Here is a 26,879-nt window from a genome sequence, read left to right as displayed (position 1 = left end):
GATCATATCTAAATCTGGTCACAATTATCAGCATGACAGATTAGCCTCCCCCCCAATCAATATTTTCCAATTATCATCAAAGGGCAAGGTTGCCTTCTATAAAGTCCCACCCTTCAATATATTTAAAAGGGGATCTGTTGTACGTTTAATTGACAGCAGCCAGCCTTATTCTCTTGGTTCTCTCATTTCTCATAAGCAATTTACTGATAATGTAAATCCAAACAATTTAGAAACTTGGTAGTGCCTCTTTAGGCAGTTAGACAAAGGTGCCGTTACCTTCTGGATAGGGAGAGATAGCCTTTCTTTTGAGGAAAGCTGTAGCGAACTGCAGTGCAACAGTATGTTCTGACCATTTGCTTAAGTAAATAATAATAATAATAAGTAAACCTGTCCACAGTCTTGTGTAGAATCTATATCTTGCTTTCTATTGCACAAAATTTAGATACAATTTTACTTATAACAGCTTCAAATGAAGCTTAACAGCTCTCTGTCAAATGCAACTTTCAACTTGTTCATCCTACAACGTATGCCTTTTGGTAATATACCAGCAGCCCTCCAAATATCTGCATATTTTGTTTGTATCACAGTGATGGTGGTAGTGGGACTAATATTGGAGGGGATCAATAACCAATAAAGTTAATATATGACAATTTTTAATGGACAATGGAAAAGCTCTTTTGTAGTTTTAATTAATGCCAAAATTATATCTGGTTTTTTTTCTTCCAAAATCAGGTGAAGCATTCCCTTTCTAGGAAATTGCTTGTCTGATGATTTATTAAGATTGCCACAAATTATTTTTGCTTCATATGGGTCAGTTTGCATGTTAAAAAGTTTCCACTTCCCTATTAAAATATCTCCTATACATGAAAATGATATGTAATAGGCAAAACAGAAAGATACCTGGATACAAAGTTCGTATTAAGTATGCATTAGATACAGCTAACACAAGTTGTTGGGGCAGGACAGTAATATAAATAAATGTGTCTAACTGATATCTTTTAAGCATTAATCTTGCTCCAACTTATCACATGCAGTATTTCCATGTCTATAAGTAGCTGTTTTTGGTGAAAATCTGTACCCTTTTTTGCTTACTGTGTAGTCGCAACATTTTAACACTTAGCCTTTTTTTTTTTTACACACACACAGAGAGGCTAGTAATATAAACATGTAAAATATCTTATTTTAAACAATGAGCTGAAATTGAGGATATGGGGATTAAGTTCAAATTTTAAAACTACTCTGTCCTTCTAATTCACAGGTTTTCAGACTGTGTTCCAGGAAGGCTTAAGATTTTGCAGAGACTGATTGGGATTCCACCATATGAACACTATTAAAGGCAGCTGAGCTTCCCTGAAAGACAGCTTGCTCATCAGTATGGATCTTCCTCTCCAAGATGTGGTTGCACAGGCCTTTTAGGTATGTCCTAGGGTACACATTTTGGAAAAAGCACAACGTACAAACGCTTTGTATACATATATAAAAGCGAATTCCTCAGTTCTGTTGTTTCACTGCACGCTGACCAAAAAACGAAGGTTTGGGTGAGGGCTAAAATTTTCAGTGGTTCTAAATACTGTAGGCTGAAATTGAAAGAGTTGGAATAGAAGCAAGATCTCTTCAGGAGTTAACAGGGGCAAACCCAGTTCTTAACTTTATTTTTCTCATATAGCTGACTGTCTGCCATTCCCTCCTATGGAAGGAGCCTCTTCGACATACCTGCCTCCCTCCCTCCCTCCCTCACAAGGAGGGCTACTTCTCTAGTTTATCTTTATCAGCAGAGGTAACATCAAGGGGCGGCAACTTTCCAAAAGAATAAAATTGGCCCTGGTAAGCACTGTTAGTTATGCTGGGATACATTTTCACTACAGGCATCAGCCAGTTTAATTCCCAGGGAATTATAGGAACTGTAGTCTGATTATTTAATTTCTATACCGCTTAATACTCTAAAAATATATCTAAGTGGTGTACAATAAACTGAAGCAACAACAGACAACTTAAACAAAATATTACAAAAAACACAATTTCATATAAAAAATGTTATGTTAATACAGTGGTACTTCAATTTAAGAACAGTCCGGTTTAAGAACGATTTGGTTTTCAAACTCCGCAAAACTGGAAATAGTGTCTTGGTTTGAGAACTTTACCTCGGTATAAGAACAGAATCCAAACAGTGGAAGGGCACCAGCAGTGGGAGGCCTCATTAGGGGAAGCGTGCCTCGCTTTAAGAATGGTTTTGGTTTAATAACAGACTTCCGGAATGGATTAAGTCCATAAACCAAGGTACCATTGTACAAAGTTACTAATATATATAAATCGATATACAGTGGTACCTCTAGTTACGAACTTAATTTGTTCTGGAGCTCCATTCTTAACCTGAAAGTGTTCTTATCTAGAGGTGTGCTTTCGCTAATGGGGCCTCTTGTTGCCGTTGTGCCGCAGGCACACAATTTCCCTTCCCATCCTGGGGCAAAGTTCTCAACTTGAGGTAACTCTTCCAGGTTAGTGGAGTTTGTAACCTGAGGCATTTGTAACTTGAGGTACCACTGTAATTTCATTTTCCTTCCAAGACATCCTGCCTCACAGTCCCCCCGGGTCTCCCCAGGGTCCAAAGAAGGCAAGTAAGTAGCTCAAATGTAATTTCCAGCAGCCTCATGAAACTACGGATTCAGGGTTATTTGGGGAGACATATTGTTCTGAATAATTTCCAAATCCATTTTAAGTTTGTTGCATCTTCCTCCCACATCTCCCTTGATTCAATTATGTATTGCCTGACTTCTTACAGAGACATCTGAAAACTGTGACAACAACAATATCTGTCCTCCAGTTGGGGAGGGGGAACTGCACCACTATTTGTTTAATTGCAAAACACTGAACTAATACGTTGATGCTTGCATATGTGTGGGATATTTAAAGAGATATAAGATAAGCTTAATTGAAAAGTAAATAATAAGTAGATTGCTGCAAATGACCTGGATGAGTGTCACAACAATAAAAAGACATGTTCATTCATTTCTTTCTGGAGAACAAAGTTCCAGTCTCAGGCACATGCATCCCAGACCCCTCAGGGAGGTGAACCATGAATGCAGTTTTGCTCATCAGATGAAAAACCTGCAATCGTTAGTTTATCCCCATGATGAGGAAAGTGAGGTTTGGAAAACTATGAAGCCTTGTACCTTGTTGAAGATTATTTTCATAAAGTATTAAGGGAGCAGTGCCAAAATGTTTGGGGGGGAGGGGAAGGGGAATTCTTAATGATAAGGTAAATTGGAATAGCTATATCAAAAGAAAAAGAAAAAAGTCTACCACTCTTGATTTAACTTAGGCTACATAAATCATTCTTACCATGGTTTCCTCTGAAAAATAATAAACATTTTATATCAACAGGGATAAAAATTATAAAAATAAATGTGGTGTTTAGAGGCTTATTGCAAAGGTGGAGATGTTCAAAATTAAGCAAAACTACTTCTTTAATGATAAATCTGTGACTGGATAGTATCTGAGATGAGCAAAATGATTGTACAAACCACCAGGAAGGTTAGTAACTAGGTGTTACAAGGCCACAATTCTGCTATCAGTGGCAGAGTTGTGTGTAGTACTTAGCATACTGTAGCTAGGTACATTGTCCTATAATGTTAATGAAAAATTTCAGATTGATATGAGGAGTACTTAGTTTTGCTCTTTAAAAATTATTCTATGCCATGAAGAATTCAAATTACAGTTAAATACAATTTCCTGTGATGGTTTAAGTTTAAACTGCAACAATAAAAAAACAACTTGATGCCAATCTGAAATGTAAATACAACATTCAGCCAGGTCACCTTAATGGAATTCAAAGCTAGATGCATAGAGAAATCATTGACCAATTGCATTGATTTTTTTTTTCTGTGGATAAAAGCTATTCACTACGAAGCCTGGACAGGTTAGCATGTAAAACCTTCCCAGCAATTACACATGTGCATATATGAGTAAAGTAAAAAGTAAAATCAGGTAAGATTGGGGCAAGACAGTTTACACTTGCAAATACAAATCAAGGGTTTATTGAAAGGCTTGAAAGATTTTGGCCATACTGCAGTCATTAGCAAAATGAGCACTGCAGTGCTAGCACAGTTTCTCATGTGCAAATGGTTAGAATTGCAAAATTACAGCACATAATGTGACACAACAGGCAACCTCAGCTTTGGAAAGGATTGCATAAAAATTTAATTAGCTTTCATCTCCAGAGATTACAGTTCCCTCCAGGTCACCATTGAGGTTATTGGTGGAGCAATAGGCAACTGCAGCTGCCTCCCCATTGGACCCAGGTTTGCTTAGCTATGCTTTCCAATGCTATGAGAATAATTCATTCTGATGATAAAAGGAGGGTCACTGCGAGAAACAGTACTGGGTGAAACACTGTAACATGACAGATAACTTTGCCTTTCATCTGACTAATATCTTAAACCGGCTAGCACTCAAAGAGCACTGCTTTCAACGGAGACTTTCGATCTTTCATTGGCCTCAGTCAGTAGGAAAATAATCAGCTCTTGGTTGGAGGAGATGAACGCTCAGCACTTGTAGGATAGGCAAAATCACCCATAAATAAAACCCTGCTGCCACTTCCACATATTACTATGCTTTAGTATTATGTCCAGTAACAGTTAATTTAGTTCACTAACCAAATAAAAAAAGACAGAAAAGGAAAACTATATATATAATCTGTTAACAGCCATGATGGCCAATATTCCTTACATCATTTGGTTGCTTGGAGCGGCCTGAGATTGTGGAACTGGAGAGCTGCCTATTTCCTGCCTTCAAAGCTGCATCTCTTCTTGCTTGTTCAAGCAGAACTCTTGCCCGTTCTTTTAATTCTTCTTGTCTTGATAACATTCGTTGCTTAAATATAAAATAAAAATGAATGAGAAATAAGCCCCCAATTATCCTATATGCACAATGCATTTGCATGTCACAGTAAACCAATTTGCATGTCACAGTAGAATCATAGAATCATAGAATCATAGAGTTGGAAGAGACCACAAGGGCCATCGAGTCCAACCCCCTGCCAAGCAGGAAACACCATCAGAGCACTCCTGACATATGGTTGTCAAGCCTCTGCTTAAAGACCTCCAAAGTAAACCATGGTAAATGTCTCCTGTTTCATCCTGCCCTTTGTATGAGCAGGAGCAGCAAATCACAATCCCTTCCTCAGCTTTACTATCTCAGTGGGGATCATGGTTTGTTTTACTCAGAGCAAAATGTGAAGCCAAAGTTCAGTCTTAATAGTACCTTGGAGTGAAACAAAGCACAAATTCCAGGTTTGAAAGTACTGCTAAATCAGCAAGCATTGTTTGTTGCATCTGAGAGTCATCTCATTGTTCACAGCAAGCTATTTAATTGTGGTTTACCATAATGTGTGAATGGGGCCAAAGCGATGATATACTGTGCTGCCAATGTCTAAACAGGGGTGGCCTTCAAGGGAAAACTGTATAGCAAGCATGCAACAGGATCACTTAAGACCATGGAAGGAAGTGAAGCAGAATATTTTCAGTCAAAAGCATATGTTGAGCAGAGAACCAATGTAGAGCCAGTCATTTAGAAATAAACTAACTTGAGACTGCTGATGTGACACACACCTTGTACTCTAAGTGCAATGCTAAGTGTAACCATACTATAGGGGAAGAAATGCATGTTCTTTTAGCCATGGCTTCTGAGGCAAGCAAACAACTAAAGCAGTATATTTCAGCTGGTGATACCTATACCATCTGACATACTGTGAAGTACCACTGGCTGAAGAACACGGCACCAAATGGCAGGCTGAGCCACGGCCTAGAGAAGGAAGAGCCTTTGGGCCAGCCTGTCGGTCCACCCCTGGTCTTCCCTTCTGATCATACGGACGCTGTCTGGCTCTCCTCCCCTTCATGCTCATCATAACACTACCCCAACCCTTTCATTCAAAATGTGCCCAGAAGAAAGTGCTCCTTTGCCCCAGTCAAAATAGACTCTGGCCCAGCTGTGCCTGTCCCGTTTTTTAATGGATGAGCACAGCAGTAAAACTGTCCAAATTTAGAATGTTCATATTTATATATATATTTAAAAGTATTTTTAATGTGTGAGGCTGAGTCAAGGATAGATTGCAGGTCATTTGGAAGGAAATATGCCCCCTTTCCCCACTATTATTCATTTCTTTTTAAAGAACATATTAAAAGAGCAGGTCTCTAGCTATAAAGTACAGTGGAACAATGTCTGTCCTACAGACACAGAAACAAGACAACAAACAGCATGTACACACAATTGATGCTGCTAAATCCTGAGTTTACAATTACCGTATTTTTCACTCTATAGGACGCACCGGACCATAGGAGGGGAGAACAGCAAAAAACAAACCCTCCCCCTCTCTGCACAGCGCCCCTTCAGCGAAGCGGCAGGAGAAGCGGAGCCCCTTCCATTTCTCCTCCCGCTTCCCTGAAGGGGCGCTGCGCAGAGAGGGAAAACTGTGCAGCGCCTCTCCAGCGAAGCGAAGCCTGGAGAGCAAGAGTGATTGGTGTGCACCGACCCCTCTCGCTCTCCAGGCTTCAGGCAGCTGTCCGCAAGCCTTCGGAGCACGGCGGGAACTCCTGCTGCACTCTGAAGGCTTGCAGATAGCTGCCTGAAGCCCCCGGATCACAGTGGGAGTTCCCTGCACTCCGGGGGCTTCAGCCGGCTTCAGCAAAAGCAACGCAAAGCCTCCGGAGTGCAGGGGGAGCTCTTCCTCTGCGCTTCGGAGGCTTCGTGTTGCCAAAAAAGGAAGAAATGTTCATGGCTTTTACGTAGGGGTTTCTACTTATGCTTATCCACAGCAAGATATGGGCAGGGATTTGCTGGCCTGGAACCCTTCTGAATCATCCTTTTAAAACATGGATTTATTTTAAAAAATAATAATAATCATGCAAACATTACTGAAACAGCATTATTACTCATACTGAACATTTGAGCAACTGCACAGTATCTCTCATCATTCCAGTAAATCTGATGGAAAAGTGGCTCCCAATTTGCATCTCCTGGTTGGATTATTGTAATATGTTATATGTGAGATTGCCCTTGAAGATTACCAGGAAGTTTCAATTAGGGTATAATTAGGCTGCCAGAATGTTAACTACATCAAACCAGGTGGATTCACCTTACACATAAATAAATAAACTGGCTGGTTATGTGCTACCAGAACCCAATTCTAGCTGCTGGTTTTAAACCCTACGGTGGAACTCTAACTATGGAACGCCCTCCTGAAGGAGGTATGACTGGTGCAGCCAATGCATTATTTTCTGCATCAAGTTAAGTATTTTATTTGCCCGGGCATTTTAAACTGTTATGTTGCTTTAGTCCTGCTCTGTAGATTTTTTATAGCTCTTGCCTCTCAGTCTGTTGTTTGTCAAGAAGGTCACTGATTTTATTGTACTTATCTCCCCTATTAATTAATTCATTCGTGCTTATTAAGCACTACATTGGAATACTTGGATGAAGGACAATTAAGGAATATTTTATTTTTAAATTTATATTTCTATCTTGCCTTTCCTGCAATTAGCTCAAGGTGGCACATATGATTTCCCCTCTCCCCATTTTATCTTCACAACAACCTTGGTAGGTTAGGCTGAGAGGTAGTAAGAGGCCCAAGATCACCCAGTGAGCCGCATGGCTGAGTGCAGACTAGGACCCAGGTATCCCACGTCTTAGTCCAACATCTAACAAATATAAAATACACTTTTGTGACACAGGGAATGGACAACCGTAGCAGTGGGAAAGAGCAGGCCAGATGAGATCCCGGCCCTTTAACAATAACTGATGACCTGTTCATATTTATTACCAGTACATGAGGAGGAAGTCCAAAGACTTTGCATCTTCAAACATGATTGTCTATGAACCAGAGACAACAAAGAAACTGATTCCTATGTGTCTTGCCACAAATGGCTGTGTGTGAGTTGCTGCCTGTGTACTGAGAGCAGCCTGGCAGGGCAGGGCTGGACTGAGCTGAGTTTAACTTGGCTTGTTTGGGATTATACCATCCAACCTATGGGACTATGTATGGGATTCTTGGAGTAGAGAAAGCTGCTTCCTCATTTATGAGTGAGATCAAGTGGATTTAAGAGCAGCCAGCTCAAAAGAGGAATTCTGTAGCACTTTTTGAATTAACAGATTTATTGTGGCTGAAACTTCCAGAGACTAGAGACCACCAAACTTATACCTTAATGCTTGGACATGGATGATGGGAGTTGAAGTCCAACAACATCTGAAGGGCCACAGGTGTTAACTTTGGAAGTCTTTAAAATGTAGTAACTCTTTTGTTAGCATTCAAGGTAAGGCTGAAAACTCAAACGCTCCCAGCTTTCCCCCACTTGTTTAATACAAAACTCAAGTTTGGGTGCTTTTTTCATTCCCAGGGAAATCTAGGATTTCCTTTTCTTGGGTCAAGAACATGTGTGATGTGGAAGTGAAGACTGATGGAATGTGAGTGTCTTACAAAATGCTGAGGAAAAAGAAGATGCATAACTCAGTCATTCTGGGACTATCTGCTGAAGACAACATGTTTACTTAAGAGTTTACTCAGACTGGATCTTCAGTGTTCTTTCTCTTTCTTATGAGTGCGTGGTTTGTCCTTCAGTGCTGCATAACTTCAGTTCAGCCCCACAAAAGTAATGCCATGATCGCCAGGCAAGCTTTCAGTGGGAAAAGCTGCATTGGGTGGTGATGCTGAGTTTCTATTTTATCCTCACTTGAGGAAAGTATCAAATTGACACAGGTAGTTCATGGGGTAGTTTTCAACCCCAAGCAACTACCAGTGTCATATAAAACTGACATATGTAGGGTATTTTCCTACCCCTAGCCAAGTTCAAATGTGTCTTGAGGTGGTAAAAAGTCTCAGAATAAACCCATGTCATTGTTTGATTGGTTTGGTTTTTTGTGTGAAATTTTATTTGCTTCCTACATTTATTTTTTTCTTGAAAACCACAATACATTTGTTGTACCCCATAGGTTAGCAGTGACTGGGACACACACACACACACGGCAAAAAATCAATAGAATGCATGGATATTTTTTGGGAGGGGCGCTTTTTTCATTTACAGAATGAAAACTATAAATGGTAACTGGTTGAAATTTTGGGAGATTGTTTACTGCTGTACAGATGACAATCAGTTATGAGAACTACACTGTAGGTCTATTTCTGTGTAATTTCTGCATATGAACCCTGGGAAGGATTTCAACAAAACTGTGTTTACTCCCAAGCAAATCAGAACACGAGAAACTAACCCCATTTTATTCCTTTAGTCATGATGGTGCTATGATAAGTTAAGTTTAAGACATGAAAACTCTGCACATGCTCCAACTCTTTTTTGGTTTGCTAGGGTTGCCACACTCTTAAAATGTCAGGAATAGAGGAGTTGTAAATATAGAATGGTGGTGGTGGGGAGAAATGCCTACTATCTGAAGTAAACAAAGCAACACACATTACTATCTAATGGCAGGTTGAGCACAAGTTCTACAATATTGCTGCTGCTGACAAAATCAACTTCAACATAAATGTCCACCAACCCAGGGCACTCGCTCCCTCCCCCCAGCTGCTCCTGGTATGAAGGCTGTACAGACAAACTCGTATGGTTTTTGCAAGTGACTTGCACAACTTTTTCTAACTTGTATGCAGTAATTTGTATGCATCCCATATGCAGGAACTCTGAAGCAGCAAAACTTATTTTGCAATATTGGAAACTATGCCTAAGCAAGACAGGATAAATCTTAATTAGACTCACAAGTGTTTATAAAGTGCATAAAGCTTTGAAGTGTTTTTCTAGTTGTCATTAATTAGATTGTAACAACATTTGAAAGATATTTTAAGTGTAATCATTTTTTACTGGTACAAAAAAGTGACAACATGGAATCTGGACAGTGTTCTCATGAGAGCTGGAATTAGAAATCACCACTTTCTGATCCACAATCATATGATCAAGTTAGCATTCCATGTCATTGCTCAATATAATTTTCTAAAACATGCCTGCTATTTCTGCCTGAGTCAATCAATGGTCTCAGCAATTTTAACATTATGCTATTAGGAATGGTACCGGTAAGTGATTTTATTCAAGTAATGTAGCATTATTTTATAGGGATTAAAGTGCTGGTATTGCATGCAGGTGAAAAGTATGGATGGCTGCAAAATGACATTTTATTTCAGCCCACGCAAGCCACCGCCGTCCCAGCCTTAGCCACCCACCTGCTGCATGGGGATGGGCAAAGTGGCTTGCCCTATGCAGCGGTTACTACTGAAATGGCGTAGATTAAGAACTTCAATGAGTCATCATACAGATGCTAAATATTATGTACATTAAATAACTCCGCATTCCATAAGGAAAACACGTAAAACCCAGACTGTTTGAGTAAGCTTATTATACAAAATGATTTCCTGAAACAGGAGACAGACAGAACATTCAAACAGAAAGGATCAACAGCATGGAAAAAGGGTGCTAGAAGTTCCTTCCAATGCAATGTGTTTTCAAAATTATCTACCTGTAGTTATATATTTGCTGAGCCATACAATAAAAAATAAGCTGTTAACATGATGAAACATAGCATTGCATGTTCAAATTTTAGAGAAGTTACACTGCACTATTCCGCAAATTTTTCCTGTTTCCTTACCTGTGCAGTTTTTGCAGTCAGATCTGTTGGAGTTACAGCTGTTTTGGTCTCAAATTCAGAGTCAGTCTCCATTTGCCTCTGAGAGGCATTACATTTCTTATCAACCTCTGCATCCCTAGTGTGGGAATATCCAGGTTTATCTCCCAATTCTGGTTTTTCAACATGTAATTCAGAACCCAATTTCCTTCTTTCGCTGACATCTGGATGTTCATGTTTTTCTAGTTCTGAGAAATTAATGGTAATCTCAGAATTTTGATGTTCTTTTTTGTCAGTCTCATCACATAAAGTTTCTGGGAAAGCATCCCTTTTTGGATCGCTAACTTGTGCCAAATCACTCAGATCCAACGTGTCTGCTTTTAGTAGTTTTCTCCTCCCCAATAAGGGCTGTGCTTGTGCCGTGCTGCTTTTCACAGTTTCCTCAAGTCCAGAAGTCCTTCCTAAGCTGTGTTGTTGTTTTTGTTGATCTGTGTCACTTTTAGTCCTGTGAGAGGAAGGGGAAGCCACATTTAGGCTTAGATGCTGGTCTGGTGTCTGACACTCACTTTCTGACTTGCCAGTTCCACTCTCATTTATAAATACAGAGTCACCCTGAAAAACAGTGTCAGCCAAACTCCCTTCAGGCTCCTGCAGTTCTGGCTCCCGTTTCAGGTCATTTAGTTCTGCATAAAACTTTTCCTGATCAACAGAACTGTTTGGGTCTGTTTCATAGTTGCCCACTTTGTACGTGCTTTTGCTACTGTTCTCTTCGATCTGAACCACATTTAGCTCTTGCCCACTGAAATGTGCCCGGATTTGATAAAGATAGGTCATAACAGTCAGTTTGTCAGGAATTGCTAACAAAACCATGTCTGAAGGTTCTAGCAGCCGGGATATTCCTAAACTGGCAAATCCATCATAGGCCTTAAAATAAACAGAAACAAAGTCAATGTTTTCATTGTACAAGACAAGTCAATGATTTCAAGTCAATGTTTTCATTGTGCAATCTTAAAAGGATTACAAACATTTAATATAAAATAAATAAATATTGGATGGCCATCTTTCATGGATGCTTTCCTGAGATCCCTGCATTGCAGGGGACTGAACTAGATTACCATTGGGGTTCCTTACAACTCTGCAACTCTATGATTCTTTAATAGTACACGCTGAAAAGAAGCATACAATAGTGTTGGGAAACACTTATGATTCTGAATTGAGTTTCTTTTGAGATCACGTTCAGCACAATTGAAATCAACACTGAAATTTCACATTGGCTTCAAATAAGATATGGTCAGAGATCCATTTGCTGAAATTGAAAGAAGTGTTGTGCTGTTGATAAAGTATTATTACTATTATATATTTATAATATAAAGTTGTTTCCCGTACTGCTATTTTAAAATAGCAACAATGATAATAAGAAATAAGGGGGGGGGACAGACATGACCGGGGGGGCGGGGGGCGGTATGTCTTGATGACATTAACTGCTCTGTGTGCAGGGACAGTTCTGTATCAAGGTACATTCAATTATGCGTGCCTTCATCTGCAATCAAAGTGCAGCTGTTTTTGTTTGTTTTTTAATGGTTAACCATCTCATTTGTTTGTGTGAACAAGGATCCAGATGATCAGCCCATCTCAGGGAGACAATCACAAAACAAAGTTCTTTTCATTCAGCCTACACATTTTTAATCTTAACAATCTCTTTCTCTCTCCGTATACATGCATTCACACGCATACACTATCACACCCTGCAATATGTCCGGAATTTCCCAGACATATCCGGGATTTTGCCCGGGCTCAACAACTTTGCCACTCTTTGAAATATGGCAACCCTCCTCAAGTGCAACGAGGGTGCAGAATATAGGATGGGGCTATGCAGATAAAGAAATAGATCTGTGCATATAAGAACAGGCTCCCTTCATAATGGCCAAGAGTTACAGGGACAGAGAGGAGGTTTAGCACACTCCACTTACTTTTCCCCAGATATGAGAATAGAGAAAAAGCTGCACTTTAAGAGATACTCTTACAGTAAATTCAAAGTAACTATATCATTTTTGTTGTTGTTGTTGTTGTTGTTGTTGTTATATACCTATCATTTTCTAAGTGTTGTGTGAAGTTTAAAAACAAATGAACACAGTACCTGCTTGCAGGCTTTCACTTTAATAGAAACAGTAGAAAGGTGGCAGCTGTGTGTGTGGTGGGAATAGGAAAGCAAGCAAATGTAGGCTCCAGTTGTTGATAATTACATAACTAGCTTTCTACCCTTGACCCTGACTGGTTTGTCCCTCACTGACGGAATCCTCCATGGTGGCACAATTTGTTTCTCTGTGCAGAGTCCACAGAGACACTCTTCCAAAGTATGCAAGAAATAGCTTCACATCCCTGCCACCCATCATAACAATAAGCATTTGGGTAGCAATAATAATAGAGGCAGAGTTCTACACAAAACAACTGCCCTTTAAATATTGCCTACAGTCTTGTTAAATGATTCTTGCTTATAGCAGGAAGAAACAAGTACTGTATTTTTCGCTCTGTAAGACGCACCAGACCACAAGACGCACCTAGTTTTTGGAGGAGGAAAACAAGAAAAAAATATTCTGAATCTCAGAAGCCAGAACAGCAAGAGGGATCGCTGCACAGTTAAAGCAGCAATCCCTCTTGCTGTTCTGGCTTCTGTGATAGCTGTGAAGCCTGCATTCGTTCCATAAGACGCACACACATTCCCCCTTACTTTTTAGGAGGGAAAAAGTGAGTCTTATAGACCAAAAAATACGGTAATCTTTAAAAATGCTTTAAGCTGGAGCAAAGAAAAAAAGAGAGAGCATGCTGATCACTTTTAAAAATAAGGAAGTAAAATAACAAAGAAAAATATGAAGCTATACTACACAAATCCATTTTGGTATATATTTATGAAGGTGATCATTTTTCTACCACCTATGAAAATCTGGATTGGTCTGAAAGTGTAATCAGATAACAACAATCTGCCACTCTATGTTGTTTCACTCTATTTAATCTATCCATCTATCTATTTATCAAAAATCTAACCAGTGTCTGACTTTGCAAGCAGTTACTCATCATTTAACTTCTAGCAAACTGCTAAGTAAAGCTTGGGCGGCCACTTCTTCTACTAGCCTTTCAAAGAATGCACATGAATCAGGTTTTTCCAGTTTTGGAGAATCACAGCTGTTTCTCAATTTACAATTAATTATTACTATCCTACATAGGTCTTGAAGAAATAGTATTGTATTTCAAGGAAGGCTTTTTAAAAAGGAACTATGGACATTATTTCAATTTATAGGCACTTTTGAGAAAAACAAATAATTTCCACTCACTGATCTCACTTTTAATAGAAAAGATGAAACAATCGTTTAGAGGGGTAAAATGCAAACTGTGTTAAATTGTTAAGATAACAAGTTAGAATCATAATCAAAAGTGGGAGAGAGAGAAAATTGTCTTTAATCTGAATTCCTTGAAAGCACTTTTGAAAACTCTGGTGTTGTTTGTAGTCATTTCAGGGGGGGGGAATGTATGAGTTGCAAGGACAATATCTGTTTGTGAAAATATTGTTATAAGTTACTGTCCAGAATGTTTCAGATTGTGTTGTTAAAATAGGTTATCCTCTTTTAGAAGGTGATTCTTTAGTTGGGATAATTAAATGTCATATGTGCATAATTATATACCATGAACATAGTCAAAAAACCACAACCCTGCACTCCCATCCTTAAAGTTCAGGTTCACAGCCTGAGGGGGCTGCTTGGTTCAACTTTCCTGATGGATCTGGCTGTATACCCAACTAACTTCAGCAGCCTATGGTGCCTTTTATCAGCTTTGGCTGGTGCACCAATTGCATCCCTTCTTCTTTTATTATTATTTATACCCCGCCCATCTGGCTGGGTTTTCCCAGCCACTCTGGCAACATCTAACCTCGATTTCTGTAACATTTTGGTCTTGAGGCTGCCCCTGAAGTTGGTTGTGGAAATAGCCGTTGCTTCAAAATGTGGCGGTCATGGTGTTGTCTGAAATTGGCTGCCAAAAATATTATAAGGACAGGACTGAAATAGTTTTTTTGACTACCAGTTTGCTTCTGGGCTCAATTCAAGTTGCTAGTCTTGACCTTTAAAGCCCTAAATGCTGTGGGCAGCCTCTTGCACGTGGATGGTTCACTTGTGAAGAACTTTACGGAAGGCCCTTCTCTAGTTGTCATGCCTTCTAAGGCTAGGCTGCTACCAGAAAGAGGTCTTTTCAGTGGTAGCACCAAAACTGCCAAACTAATTCCTAACATATGTTCACCTGGTACCTTTGTTACTACAGTGGTGCCTCGCAAGACGAAATTAATTCGTTCCGCAAGTCTCTTCGTCTTGCAAGTTTTTCGTCTTGCGATGCACGGTTTCCCATAGGAATGCATTGAAAATCAATTAATGCGTTCCTAGGGAAACCGCCTTCAGACCAGGTCCGGGGACAGTCTGTCCCCCGACCTCTTCTGAAGGCTGGGGGGGGGGACCAAGGGCTTTTCTTCCCACCCCCAGCATTTTAAAAAACCCCGGGACAGCGGAGGACTTCTCCGCTGTCCGGGCGATCTTAAAATGCTGGCGGGCGGCATTTTAAAATCGCCCCGGGACAGCGGAGGACTTCTCCGCTGTCCGGGGCGATTTAAAAGCCCCTGGGAAGGCAGGCAGGGGGGACAAAGACTTTCGCCCCCCGCCCGCCTTCAGAAGGTGTTCCCGCCCCGCCGCCCGGCTTTGGAGCAGCGTTCCGAAGCCCGGCGGCGGCGGGAGGAGGCGTTCCCGCCCCATCGCCCGGCTTCGGAGGAGGTCCGAGGACAGTGGGGAAGACGCGCTGCGCTTCCCCGCTGTCCCGGATATTTCCCTATGGGCTGTCGTCTTGCGAAGCAAGCCCATAGGGAAATTCGTCTTGCGAAGCGCCTCCAAAACGGAAAACCCTTTCGTCTAGCGGGTTTTCCGTCTTGCGAGGCGTTCGTCTTGCGAGGTACCACTGTATCTTTAACCTGCCAGGCAAAGTCTACCTTGCGCTCTTGAGCTTTCAGTGGCATCTAACTGTTTGGTTTGTTTTTAAACTATTTGCATCTCTCCTTTTTAGTGGGAACTGGCTGCTTTTCTATATCTGCTGTTTCTCGTTACTCTGTGGAATTTTGCGATTGTTTTTCTATTTATTTATTCAAATACATTGTACTCAGAATAGACCCACTGAAATTGATGAACACAATTAAGCTAGGTGCATTAATTGCAAAGGTTCTACTCTGAGTAACCACAGTTTTAACTGCTGTGAGATTTCACTGTGATAAGATAGGGTATAAATCCTGAAAATGAGACATTGTAAAAATCAGTGAAGGTTTAATTGATACGTTAATTGTAGTGCAAATTTTGCAAGTCTTGATAACATCTCAACAGGTTGTCTAATAGCTGCTAAATAAAGCTTTATAGTTGTTATTGCTTGATGGTAGACATAATCTTATTTCTGATATTTGTAAACCATTTGGAGCCTTTTTTGGGCTGAGCAATGGTATAAATATGTTTTATATGGTATAAACAATTACTAATAGAGAAGATCAATACAGCCATAGAAAAACCCAGGAACACAAAAAGACAGCTGCACTTTATCTCTTCTATGCCTAAATGTGAAAGTGCATATGGAACAGGGACCTTTTAGTGGTGGCCCCCTTAAATACCATTAAAAAAATGGCCTTTGGGAACTAATCTAGGTTACAGGATGCAGGTAGGTTATTTTGTTGATAAACTCTCAGGTCCAGGATTTCTAGGTCTGTGTCTGAGCGGTTTGTTTTTTTTTTTGTCGCACAGCTTTCCCCAGGAAAACCTGCTGTTTACTGCTGAATTGGGGGGATGGGGGACGGAAAGCTGGGTTTTCCATGGATTGCCATTTGTTCTGATTCAGTGGTAAACCATGGGTTTTCCCAGGGAAAGCAGAGGGACAAAAGAAACCCCAGCTCGGACACAGACCTAGAAACCCTGGACCTGTGTCTAGAATGTGTGGCACAAAAGGAAGTGTGGATGAAGCCTCAGTTTTGTTCTGTTACAAAACAAGATCTCAGCCCAGAGGACTATGAGCATACATAGTTCCCAGTGATAGATATGGTACAGCAGTTTCTGTGTGCTCAGAGGAAACATTCACTTCCAGGCCATAGATCTGTTTTGCTGGATCAGGATTTGCTAAATCCCCTTACCTAATTTTGGTATATTTACAAATATGTTGTAATATTTATATATGTATTCATAAGAAGGAAACAAATTTTCATCATAGGAAATATTATATATAATATGAACTATTCAGTAAAGCCAAAATGAACTAAACTGATTAGCAGCAGCTGAATCTATGGTATATTTTTAATGCTTCCCAGATTTTGAAGTAAAAATATGAAGTCTTTAACTGAAGCCCTTTAATTTATATGAAACATATTTCTCTCCCAGCATATAAGCACTGTGAATGGTGTAGTGTATAGAAATAACTACAGTGGTGCCTCGCAAGACGAAATTAATTCGTTCCGCAATTCTCTTCGTCTTGCGGTTTTTTCGTCTTGCGATGCACGGTTTCCCATAGGAATGCATTGAAAATCAATTAATGCGTTCCTAGGGAAACCGCCTTCAGACCAGGTCCGGGGACAGTCTGTCCCCGGACCTCTTCTGAAGGCTGGGGGGGGGGACAAGGGCTTTTCTTCCCACCCCCAGCATTTTAAAAAACCCTGGGACAGCGGAGGACTTCTCCGCTGTCCGGGCGATCTTAAAATGCTGGCGGGCGGCATTTTAAAATTGCCCCGGACAGCGGAGGACTTCTCCGCTGTCAAGGGCGATTTAAAAGCCCCTGGGAAGGCAGGCAGGGGGGACAAAGACTTTTGTCCCCCGCCAGCCTTCAGAAGAGGTCCTGGGGGCAGCGGGAAGCGAAGCGCTTCGCTTCCCCGCTTCCCCCCGACGTCTTTTGCAGCAAGGGGCTGCGGGGAGATCGCTATCTCCCCGCAACCCCTTGCTTCAGAAGAGATCCTGGGGGCAGCGGGAAGCGAAGCGCTTCGCTTCCCCGCTTCCCCCGGTCTTTTGCAGCAAGGGGCTGCGGGGAGATCGCTATCTCCCCGCAACCCCTTGCTTCAGAAGAGGTCCTGGGGGCAGCGGGAAGCGAAGCGCTTCGCTTCCCCGCTTCCCCCGGTCTTTTGCAGCAAGGGGCTGCAGGGAGATCGCTATCTCCCCGCAACCCCTTGCTTCAGAAGAGGTCCGGGGGCAACGGGAAGCGAAGCGCTTCTTCCCCGCTTCCCCCCGACGTCTTTTGCAGCAAGGGGCTGCGGGGAGATCGCTATCTCCCCACGGCCCCTTGCTTCAAAAGAGAAGACCCGCTGTCCCCGGGGGCAAGCTTCGTTTTGCGAAGCAAGCCCATAGGGAAATTCGTCTTGCGAGGGAACTTGAAAACGAAAAAACCTTTCGTTTTGCGAGTTTTTCGTCTCGCGAGGCGTTCGTCTTGCGGGGTACCACTGTATGTCAGTAACATATTACAAAACATGCATTTATGTTAAATAAGGACAAATGATTAGGTTTTAGCAATCGAACAGAAGACATTTTTTAAGGCATTCTGATTTTTAACTTCATTTTGGGGGACCAACTTCTTCTTCTTCATCTTAATTCATTAAATTTGTATATTTTCTAACATTTTCTAACAGTCTGTACATCAAATCTTTGAAACGGGATTTGAACTATAAATGTTTCCTAATGAAGGATTTTTTAAAGACAGAAACAGCATTCTTGCACAGGTGTCAATTGCAGCTCATCAGCAAGATCACCAGAGGCACTATTCTAAACATATCTCTATTATTTAACACATTGCCATATTGCTCAAGGTCAGATGTCAGAGGTAAGTATGTCCCACATCCTTTGAGTCCTGCTTTTAAACAGGCAATCCTATGCTTGCCTAAATCCCTCAGTGAGGCTTACTTCCTGGAAAGCATGAATGGGACTGCAGGCTTAGTGTAGGAAAAGGTTTTAGAGGACACTCTGATGACATGCTTTTGTGATGATACGTAATTGTATAAAATGACTCACATCAAAGTTACCTGTTTAGGAAAAAATATAATTGACAGGCAAAGTCTCCTCTAACACAGTTGCATTTCTGAACGTTAATGCTTATAGCTAAAGCCAGAGTCCTCAATGCATTTTCCTTTCCTCTGTCAATTTGCAGGACAGAACAGAGAGGGACAAAAAAGGGTGTTATTTATTCATTAATTGGTCAGGAGGAGTCATTCATTGTCAAATGTGTTACACATCTGCATGGAATTTATACTTGGCAATTGTTCCCAGGGCTGTGCTCATTCCAATCAAGGGCACGCAGGGTTATCAGGCAGAACTGTGAGAGCTTAGGAAATAAATCTGCAGGAAGCAACTGAGATACTCAGTGTTGCTGTCAGGCAAAGAGTTGCAAAGTGATGAAAGAATGAAAAAACACCACAGCATGGCATCAACAATTGCTTCTTTAATAAAGAGACTGAGTTAACATTATAAAAATGGGCTAATACATTTTCTGTTAAAATGACTCTCCACTTCCTAGTCATAATTTTTATAAATGATAATTACCTAATTGATTTGTATATTTAACACCATTTGTTCAGAAATCAAACTACTATTTACTGTGGCTTATAATCATGTTTGATTAGCTCTTATACTCAAAGGACCTCAGTCATGTTTGATTAGCTTGTACAATCATAGGATTTTGATGTTAAAACACACTGCAACAGAAATCAGTGTGATGTCACAGATAATCCTCTTAGGTCATCAGACAGCTTAACACATAATGCCGAAAAGATGGCAACACATCTACTTCTAGTTCAAAAATCTCTCATTAATTTCTTCCAACAAACAGTAGCTACTGAAATGATAGAATGGGGTGATAGTCAATGTTAGTTGTACTCAGAGTAGATACAATGAATTAATGGACTTAAATAATTTCAGTGACTTTAGTCAGAAATCACCCGTGTGTTTTTGATGACTCTTCTGTGTTCGAAGAGCATGAACATGCACTTAAAGTTCACTCCTTTTATAATACTGGAAAATTACACATACTATAGTTTTCATGTAACTTCATTATTCTATCAATCAATCATTCATCACACACGTTTCCCATATGAAACAAATGTTTGGATTTCCTGAATGAATTATGTAAATCCACTGCGTACAGAAAAAGGTGGCATTTTAAGGAGGGTATTTAATTTTCCTACGCATTATCTTGAATTTTGTAGCTAATTTAAAAATGATCAGTTAGAAGTATAAAGTCACGTTGCCTAGATGAAAAAACAGCTAATAAAACAAATTGAGCTGATTTGCACTTAGTTTTGTTGTAGGCGAATCAAGTGGAAAATGAGCAATTTTTAAATAGATCCCTCTAGGGCCAATGCCCTAGAATCTTATGGAAATTAAAATTTGTAACTACAGTAAAATACTTTTGTAGCAAGCAGCGTTAAGTACCAAAATGTCTCCTTGTGATTCTTAGACTGAGTCTCAAATCACTGAACTCAATTCAGAATGTTCCTTTATAACCTTTACATCAAAAGGGTATTAGATTACCTAATATTACTGAGGATTATAAACCTGGACCCAGAGCACTATCAGACAGTACTTCATTAATATTTTTACATTCTTTTAAAAAATATATCTTGTTACCAACCAAAAACATTGTTTAATACGCTGCATAATATAAAAACTCAATGCACCTTACCGCTAGTTTAATTGACTGCGCTGGATAAAAGCCTATGTGAAGTGTTATCTCCATTTCTCTTTCGTAAAATAAAAGCCACAGTCAAAACAGTGCTTATTATAACCATACCAATGACAGCGTTCATATTAAAGTAGTGACCAAGCAAGCCTTGAAGCAAGATAATTACTGAACAATGATATTTTGTAATTTAAATTAAATTATTACAAAAAATAGAATGATCACAAGAGACCTACCGCTCTTCCTCCTCTCTCTCTCTCTCTCTCTCTCTCTCTTAATGTAGGCCCATATAAACATGAAACCCTAATGCCATCATGACATTTGTCATGAATGTTTAAAACTATGACAAACTAGAGACAATAATGCAGCCAATTTGAATCGCAGGAGGCTCAAAACCTTCTGTGAGGTACAGTTATGACCTTACCAAACAACCTCACATCCACAAAATTAATAAAAACCTTCCGTGATCCAAAATTGTAGCTATATCTATTTTCTACCTTCCCTCTAGCACTTCTTACCTTTTTGTTGTTCTCTTTAATATCTTGAGGATTCAGAGACTTGTAGTCGCTGAGGGGGAAAATGGCACAGTAGGTATGTAAAGTACTTGATAAAAGCAGCAGTTTTTAAAACAAACCACTATCTTAAAAAAAGAATTCAACATAAAACAGCATCAAACAGTAACTAGCAATTTCACTGCAATCCAATCAGCAAAACTAATAGTGTGGAAAATTAAAAGAATAAATACATAAATAAAAATATAGAGATTGCATGTTTCATTGCCTGAAGCCTTCCATCTAAAAAGAGAAGTTAAGGCAGGGACTTGAGGCTAGCTTTGACAACCAAATTTTCTATGAGGTAATCCTTCGTTGTCAGTACAATAGAGCTACAGGCTTATTTGTCTCATCTCATTTCAACACCAACACAATTTTCATAATAATCTTCAAGTCAGTTCTTTGTATAAGATTAGAAAGAAAAACATCCACACCAAAATCAAGTGAAAGAGAAATAGGAATGGTTTTGGGGAAAGTATCAGAAACACCATAAGGTATGGACATTTGTACATTTCTGCTGCACCCTGCAGGATAGCATTTTCAAAAAACTGAAATAGAAATGAAAGAGACATAATTCAGGAAATTAAAGTTGTATCTATTTTTGCCATGTTTATTTCACCACAATAAGAAAAAAACTTCAAACACAAAGACAAAATGCTTCTACTTACATTAGGTCAGGCCTAAAGTGGTGTAATATTGCACAAAAGGATAATCCATTTCGCCAGGATGTAGTGAAATTGGTGATTTTCACTCCCCTATAGTTTTTTGTAACTTCTTTGCACCAAGCAAGCAGTGACTGACTAGCATTTGTCTTCCTTCCCAAAACAGGACTTGGTTTTGGGCTTGGCTGAAAAAAAACAGAAAAAAAGCTAACATTATATAATGTAATGGAAGATGAGAAATCATTAATTGACCTGCCTAGACAATTTGCATCCTTTGATGTCAGTTTAGGTCCTTCAAAGCTGTCAGTTTACAATCATTGTAACTTGGAAAAAAGACACAAATCTCAAGTCATTATTTACAGACTTAGCCTTTGGCATTTGTCTCTGAAGGATGTGCTATACAGGATTCGAAGGTTACAAAAAAGAACAGGCCAACTATACTGAGAGAAATACTAAGACTTAAGGCACACTATTGCATAGTATGTAGTTGTGTCACACATTCTTACAGAAGTTATTCAAAATTCAGTCTTGTAAAAACATCCTCATAAAGACATTTCACGTTTAGTGAAGACAGTCAGCATTTCGATTACCCAAAAGCAAAACATATCAGGGTCAAAGTTGACCACAAGTTGAGAGTTCCTGCTCTGGAATAAAAAAATCAAATTCAGAATGTGAGTTGCTGTATGATGACAAACAGTTATAGGGACTTAAACTGGAATATGTTAGTAATAATTTTATTTTAAGACATTGGTATCTATTCTTTCAGTTCTCAGTATCTGAAAGGTTTTCTCCCCCCTAGCTTTCACATAAAATATTTGTTAGTTTTTTTAAAAGCTTACAAATATTTCCTATCCGCATTTAAATGTGCAGGACTGTTCAGCTGGAATATATATGCAAACCTCTCAAGAACTAGTTCGACAAAAGGAAGGCATTTGTTCATGAACCTTAATGTGATCATTTAGCTTGGGGGGAGGTGTGTGTGTGGAATTCTCTAAGACAGATTCATACGATCTGAAGAGAAACCATAGTATTCCATAAGTGTACAGCAAGAATGCCAAGTACACAAGAGTTGTCAAATTCAGAGGTTAAAAAAAGTTGTTAGTACTTCTCAACAGCACACATTTACAAAGAAATAATCCTAACCAGCATGCCTAACTTTGAAAGACCAACGATGCCCTCCCTTGACTAAAGCATGCCAGTGCTAAGCAATTAAAACTGTCAACTGTCAACTGATTTATGCTTTTAGTGTTCATGGGCTGCTTACAGTCATTGTAACAGAAATACCACAAAGGTAATTTCTCATTTTTATTGACTGTTAGACTAATAAGCTGTGATTAAATAAACAAATTCACAGATAAGCAGAATGTTATTATCTAATTCATATACCCTTCAGCAGACATACAATGCCAAATAACTTGAAAAAATTGTATGTTGTCACTGCTTTCGGTTTTAATGCTTGGATCTATGCCTACAGTAGTGATGGATGCTTAAGTGCAAGTAACAGGTAAAACTGAAAGAAGAGTAAAAAGGTTTTTCTGGTGACAGACAAACTGTAGATTACAAACATTTGCAAACACTCACAAGCAAGTAAAGAGCAATGGAAAGTGTTAATGCCTGAAATACTTTAGGTGAAATCCAACAAAGCGCTAAGTGCATGCTCCTTCTATGCAAGGGTTTCTGCATGCACAGCAGAACACCACTCCTCTTTCCTCCTCCTGCACACCCCTTAAATCTAGGGGTTCTCTCAACCCTCTGGGTAAAGGTAAAGGACCCCTGGACGGCTAAGTCCAGTCAAAAGCGACTGGGGTAGCGGCGCTAATCTTGCTTTCAGGCCGAGGGAGCTGGTGTTTGTCCATGGACAGTTTTCCGGGTCATGTGGCCAGCAGGACTAAACCGCTCCTGTCTCAACGGGACACTGTGACGGAAACCAGAGCGCATGGAAATGCTGTTTACCTTCCTGTCACAGTGGTTTATCTACTCAGGCTGGTATGCTTTCAAACTGCTAGGTTGACAGGCGATGGGACAGAGCAACGGGAGCTCACCCTGTCGCGGGGATTTGAACCACCGACCTTCCAATCGGCAAGCCCAAGAGCAGATTTGGGAAGGGTGTGGAGCATGCACAGGGGAAGGAGACTGGGGCAAGTCCCATTTTGCACGTGGAAATCTTTGTGCTAACAGAATGGATTACTTGAATACCACCCAGAATTCATTACATTTTTATCTCCACTTGCCCTTCAAAAATCTTAAGATGGTGTACATGCCCCCCACCCTTCTCTGTCTTCAAAAGATCACTATGAAATAGGTTAGGTTTTGAGCAAATGACTGATCCAATGCCACCCAGAAAATTTTGAAGCTGAGCGGGAATTCTGAACCAGTAGAGCCCAGGTCAAAATTTGATATAAATATGAAGCACACTAGCCAATAAAACACACTTTTGGTCACAGCCTAACCAGAGACTCAAGTAAAGTAAACCTTATTCAAACAGATGAGACCAGCAGTTCACTTCTAAACATACTGTATGGATATAAACCCCATGGATTACAATACAATGGCCATGTAATGGATTAGGCTGAGGTGTAAATAACCTTAAATTAAAAGGGTCTTGCCCAATTGAAGAATGGATTTGCTGGTCAATTTTATGAAGACTATATCTGGATCAAAATCTGTAATTATTGATGCAGTGTAAATATCAAAACCACTGTGTGAATTTTCACTTTTCCCTAATTCTGTTCTGTGCTGCGGATCCCAGGTGTTGCTTCATTATTGTGATTCCCATCCACTCCCATAAACTGCTTTTCTTTTCCAGTTTAGCAAATGGACGATCCCACACAATTAGGGAATGTAATGATATTTCATCTGGCATGATATCACACAATTAAAAAACAAAGAAAAAAAACACACAACCATATGCGATATCACTGGAGGCAAGTGAGGGCAATTAAAATGAGAATGTAAAGTTTTTCCACTCCTGAACATGTTTGCAAAAATTGCACAAGAAACCCTGCCAACAGTGCACATCCCTCTGGAATGTATAGCAGAAAGGCTATACATACTATAAGGAAGGTTAGCACAGAGGTTGAAAACCATTTTTCTCTTGAAAGCTGTATTCCATTGAGGGCAATCTACAAGCCAGCGGTGGAACCACTAATTTTTAGAAAATTTTAGACACAGGATTTAATCATAGTGTGTATTACTTCAACAGTGATACATATATTAAATAGCCCTCAATTCAATGCTTTACAACTGCCACATTCCTGGGTACTCTGAGTTGGGTATTCTGAACATATATTTAAAAAATATAAATACCACAAAAATGTGCATCTGTAAACAGATTTCCTCATAGAAGGCTTGGCAGTGGTGGGGGCGATGAGTGGGGATTTGAAGCTGGGTCTTAACCAAATCATAAGGAGTGGAGGAGATAGTGAATCAATGGGAAACTTTGTCCTGAAAGCCTAACTGAGAGAAATGAAACATAATCTTTAAATATGATGAACATCCATATTCTGCTACTCTTTTTCTTCAATGCCATCACCTATTCACTTCCTTCCTTCTTTCCATCTCCCCCTTTTTCTTAAACTGCAAATCTAAGCATGTAGGTAAACCTAAGCTTTGTAGACGTACACAAGATCATACACAACATTTTAAAATCATAAACAGAAGTAGTTAAGAAGGCATTTGATCAAAGAGAGGTCCCAGCAGAGTCATCAACCAAAGATTGTCCAAGTAATAAATACTGCTGCCATCTCATAAGCATTTATCAATGTGATTCTGAATTCACTAGGTAAAACTACAATAACAAGGGTGATTGACTCAATGGGATGGTAAACCTGTTCAATCACCCATCTCCTACTACCCTACTGAGAAAAAACGCACCCCACCCTCTCACTATATGTACGGGTGTGCTGACTTCTGTTTCAGTGTATCTGAGGAAGTGTGCATGCGCACAAAAGCTTATACCCAGAACATACTTAGTTGGTCTCTAAGGTGCTACTGGACAATTTTTTTATTCATTTTGACTGCGTCAGACCAACATGGCTACCTAGCTGAATTCACTAACAAGGTTATGGTCTTCTAGTCAGTTTGTTTTTAGCTGACTTTCAAAGGACTCATGGCCAAACTACTCTTCAAATGTCTTAATTGCAGGTGTCTAACATAAAGTAAACAATTTGCTTTTTTGATGATAACAAAAATTCAGGCAAGAAATTATTTAAATCAATATTACTTTGATCGAATGTAGGGTTTGCACATTTTCTGTAGAAATAAGCATCCTCTTATCAGAAATGAAACTATAAAAGTACACTTCCCAACGGCAAACAAACAAACAAACAAACAAACGATCTTCAACTGGTATTCCGTGCTTAAACTTACATTTCAGACACAGTATGCAGGACAGACACTGCATTTTGTAATTATATATGTTATTAAGTTTCTGTCTCATAATGACAATATTCTGCACCAATGTCCTTTGCTCCCTGGATTTAGCACCTTCAGTGTATTGAGAGGAGGAGAAATACAGATCAATGTACACATTATACCTCTGGTAAATTTGCTGTTTATTTGTAGCAAAGGTAGCTAAAAGCAATCATGGTACACTAATGAAAATATGAATGGCAGCAAAGGGGAAAAAATGCTAAGAAATCAATTTAAGAAAGGCAGGAGGAAAAGCCTAGTGTTAATTCTTAAAAAAAAAACAACAACCTGAGGAACATGTACACTATTTTCTATTCTCAGAAACAGGTGTGCAAACAAAAGCAGCAGCACACCTTCTGGCATGTATTCTTTGCTAGATTAACAGGAACACAGCAAATGGAGAAAAGCAATTCTTGATAAATATTATCACAGACAGTGTCTGAAATTCTCTTTCAAGTACTTGCTTACATGGGACTCTAATTCAGCACTGCAAGATACAATAATACTGGGCTGCCTTAAGCAACCATTTATGCTCAGAACAAAGGCATGTGCAGACGGTGCGCCAGGTGTGCCCATGCAAACCCCCTAATGTTTCAAAACAAGGGGATCGTGGAGGAGAGGGAGAGTATGGAACACAACTCAGTGACCTCAGATGCCAGGGCCAGGGGCGAGTGGCGCTGGTGTACATATAAAGGCAGAAGGGAGGAGGAAAGAAGCAGAGAGGGACACACAAGCAGAATAGAAAGGCTGGAATGGATGTGGAACAGATCTGTCGCTTCTGCCTGTGTCTGTCTCTGGAAGTGGTAGTGGAGTGCTTGGCTCCAGCTCCCCCTTACTGACACGGCTGGAGCCAAACACCCCACCACCACTTCCAGAGATAGATGCTGGCAGAAGCTGCAACCCAACCCAGACTTTTTATTCTGTCTCTGTCTCTGTC

At 39.9% G+C, this 26,879-nt stretch overlaps 1 protein-coding gene across 4 annotated transcripts in view; it reads right to left on the bottom strand.

Annotated features, from left to right (window-relative positions):
• Positions 1–26,879, bottom strand: part of EHBP1 (EH domain binding protein 1) — a 280,836-nt gene that overhangs the window by 97,942 nt on the left and 156,015 nt on the right. For all 4 annotated transcript variants that reach the window (XM_082215741.1, XM_082215743.1, XM_082215742.1 and 1 more), the window contains 4 exons: positions 21,539–21,717; positions 20,838–20,886; positions 10,630–11,529; positions 4,726–4,869 (listed from right to left, as the gene is read on the bottom strand). In XM_082215741.1, coding sequence (XP_082071867.1) covers positions 4,726–4,869; positions 10,630–11,529; positions 20,838–20,886; positions 21,539–21,717 — 1,272 coding nt within the window. The remainder of the gene's footprint in view (positions 1–4,725; positions 4,870–10,629; positions 11,530–20,837; positions 20,887–21,538; positions 21,718–26,879) is intronic.

Source organism: Podarcis vaucheri, assembly GCF_965113315.1.
Source record: "Podarcis vaucheri genome assembly, chromosome: 3".
NCBI lineage: Eukaryota > Metazoa > Chordata > Lepidosauria > Squamata > Lacertidae > Podarcis > Podarcis vaucheri.
This window is presented reverse-complemented; position numbering and strand designations above follow the sequence as displayed.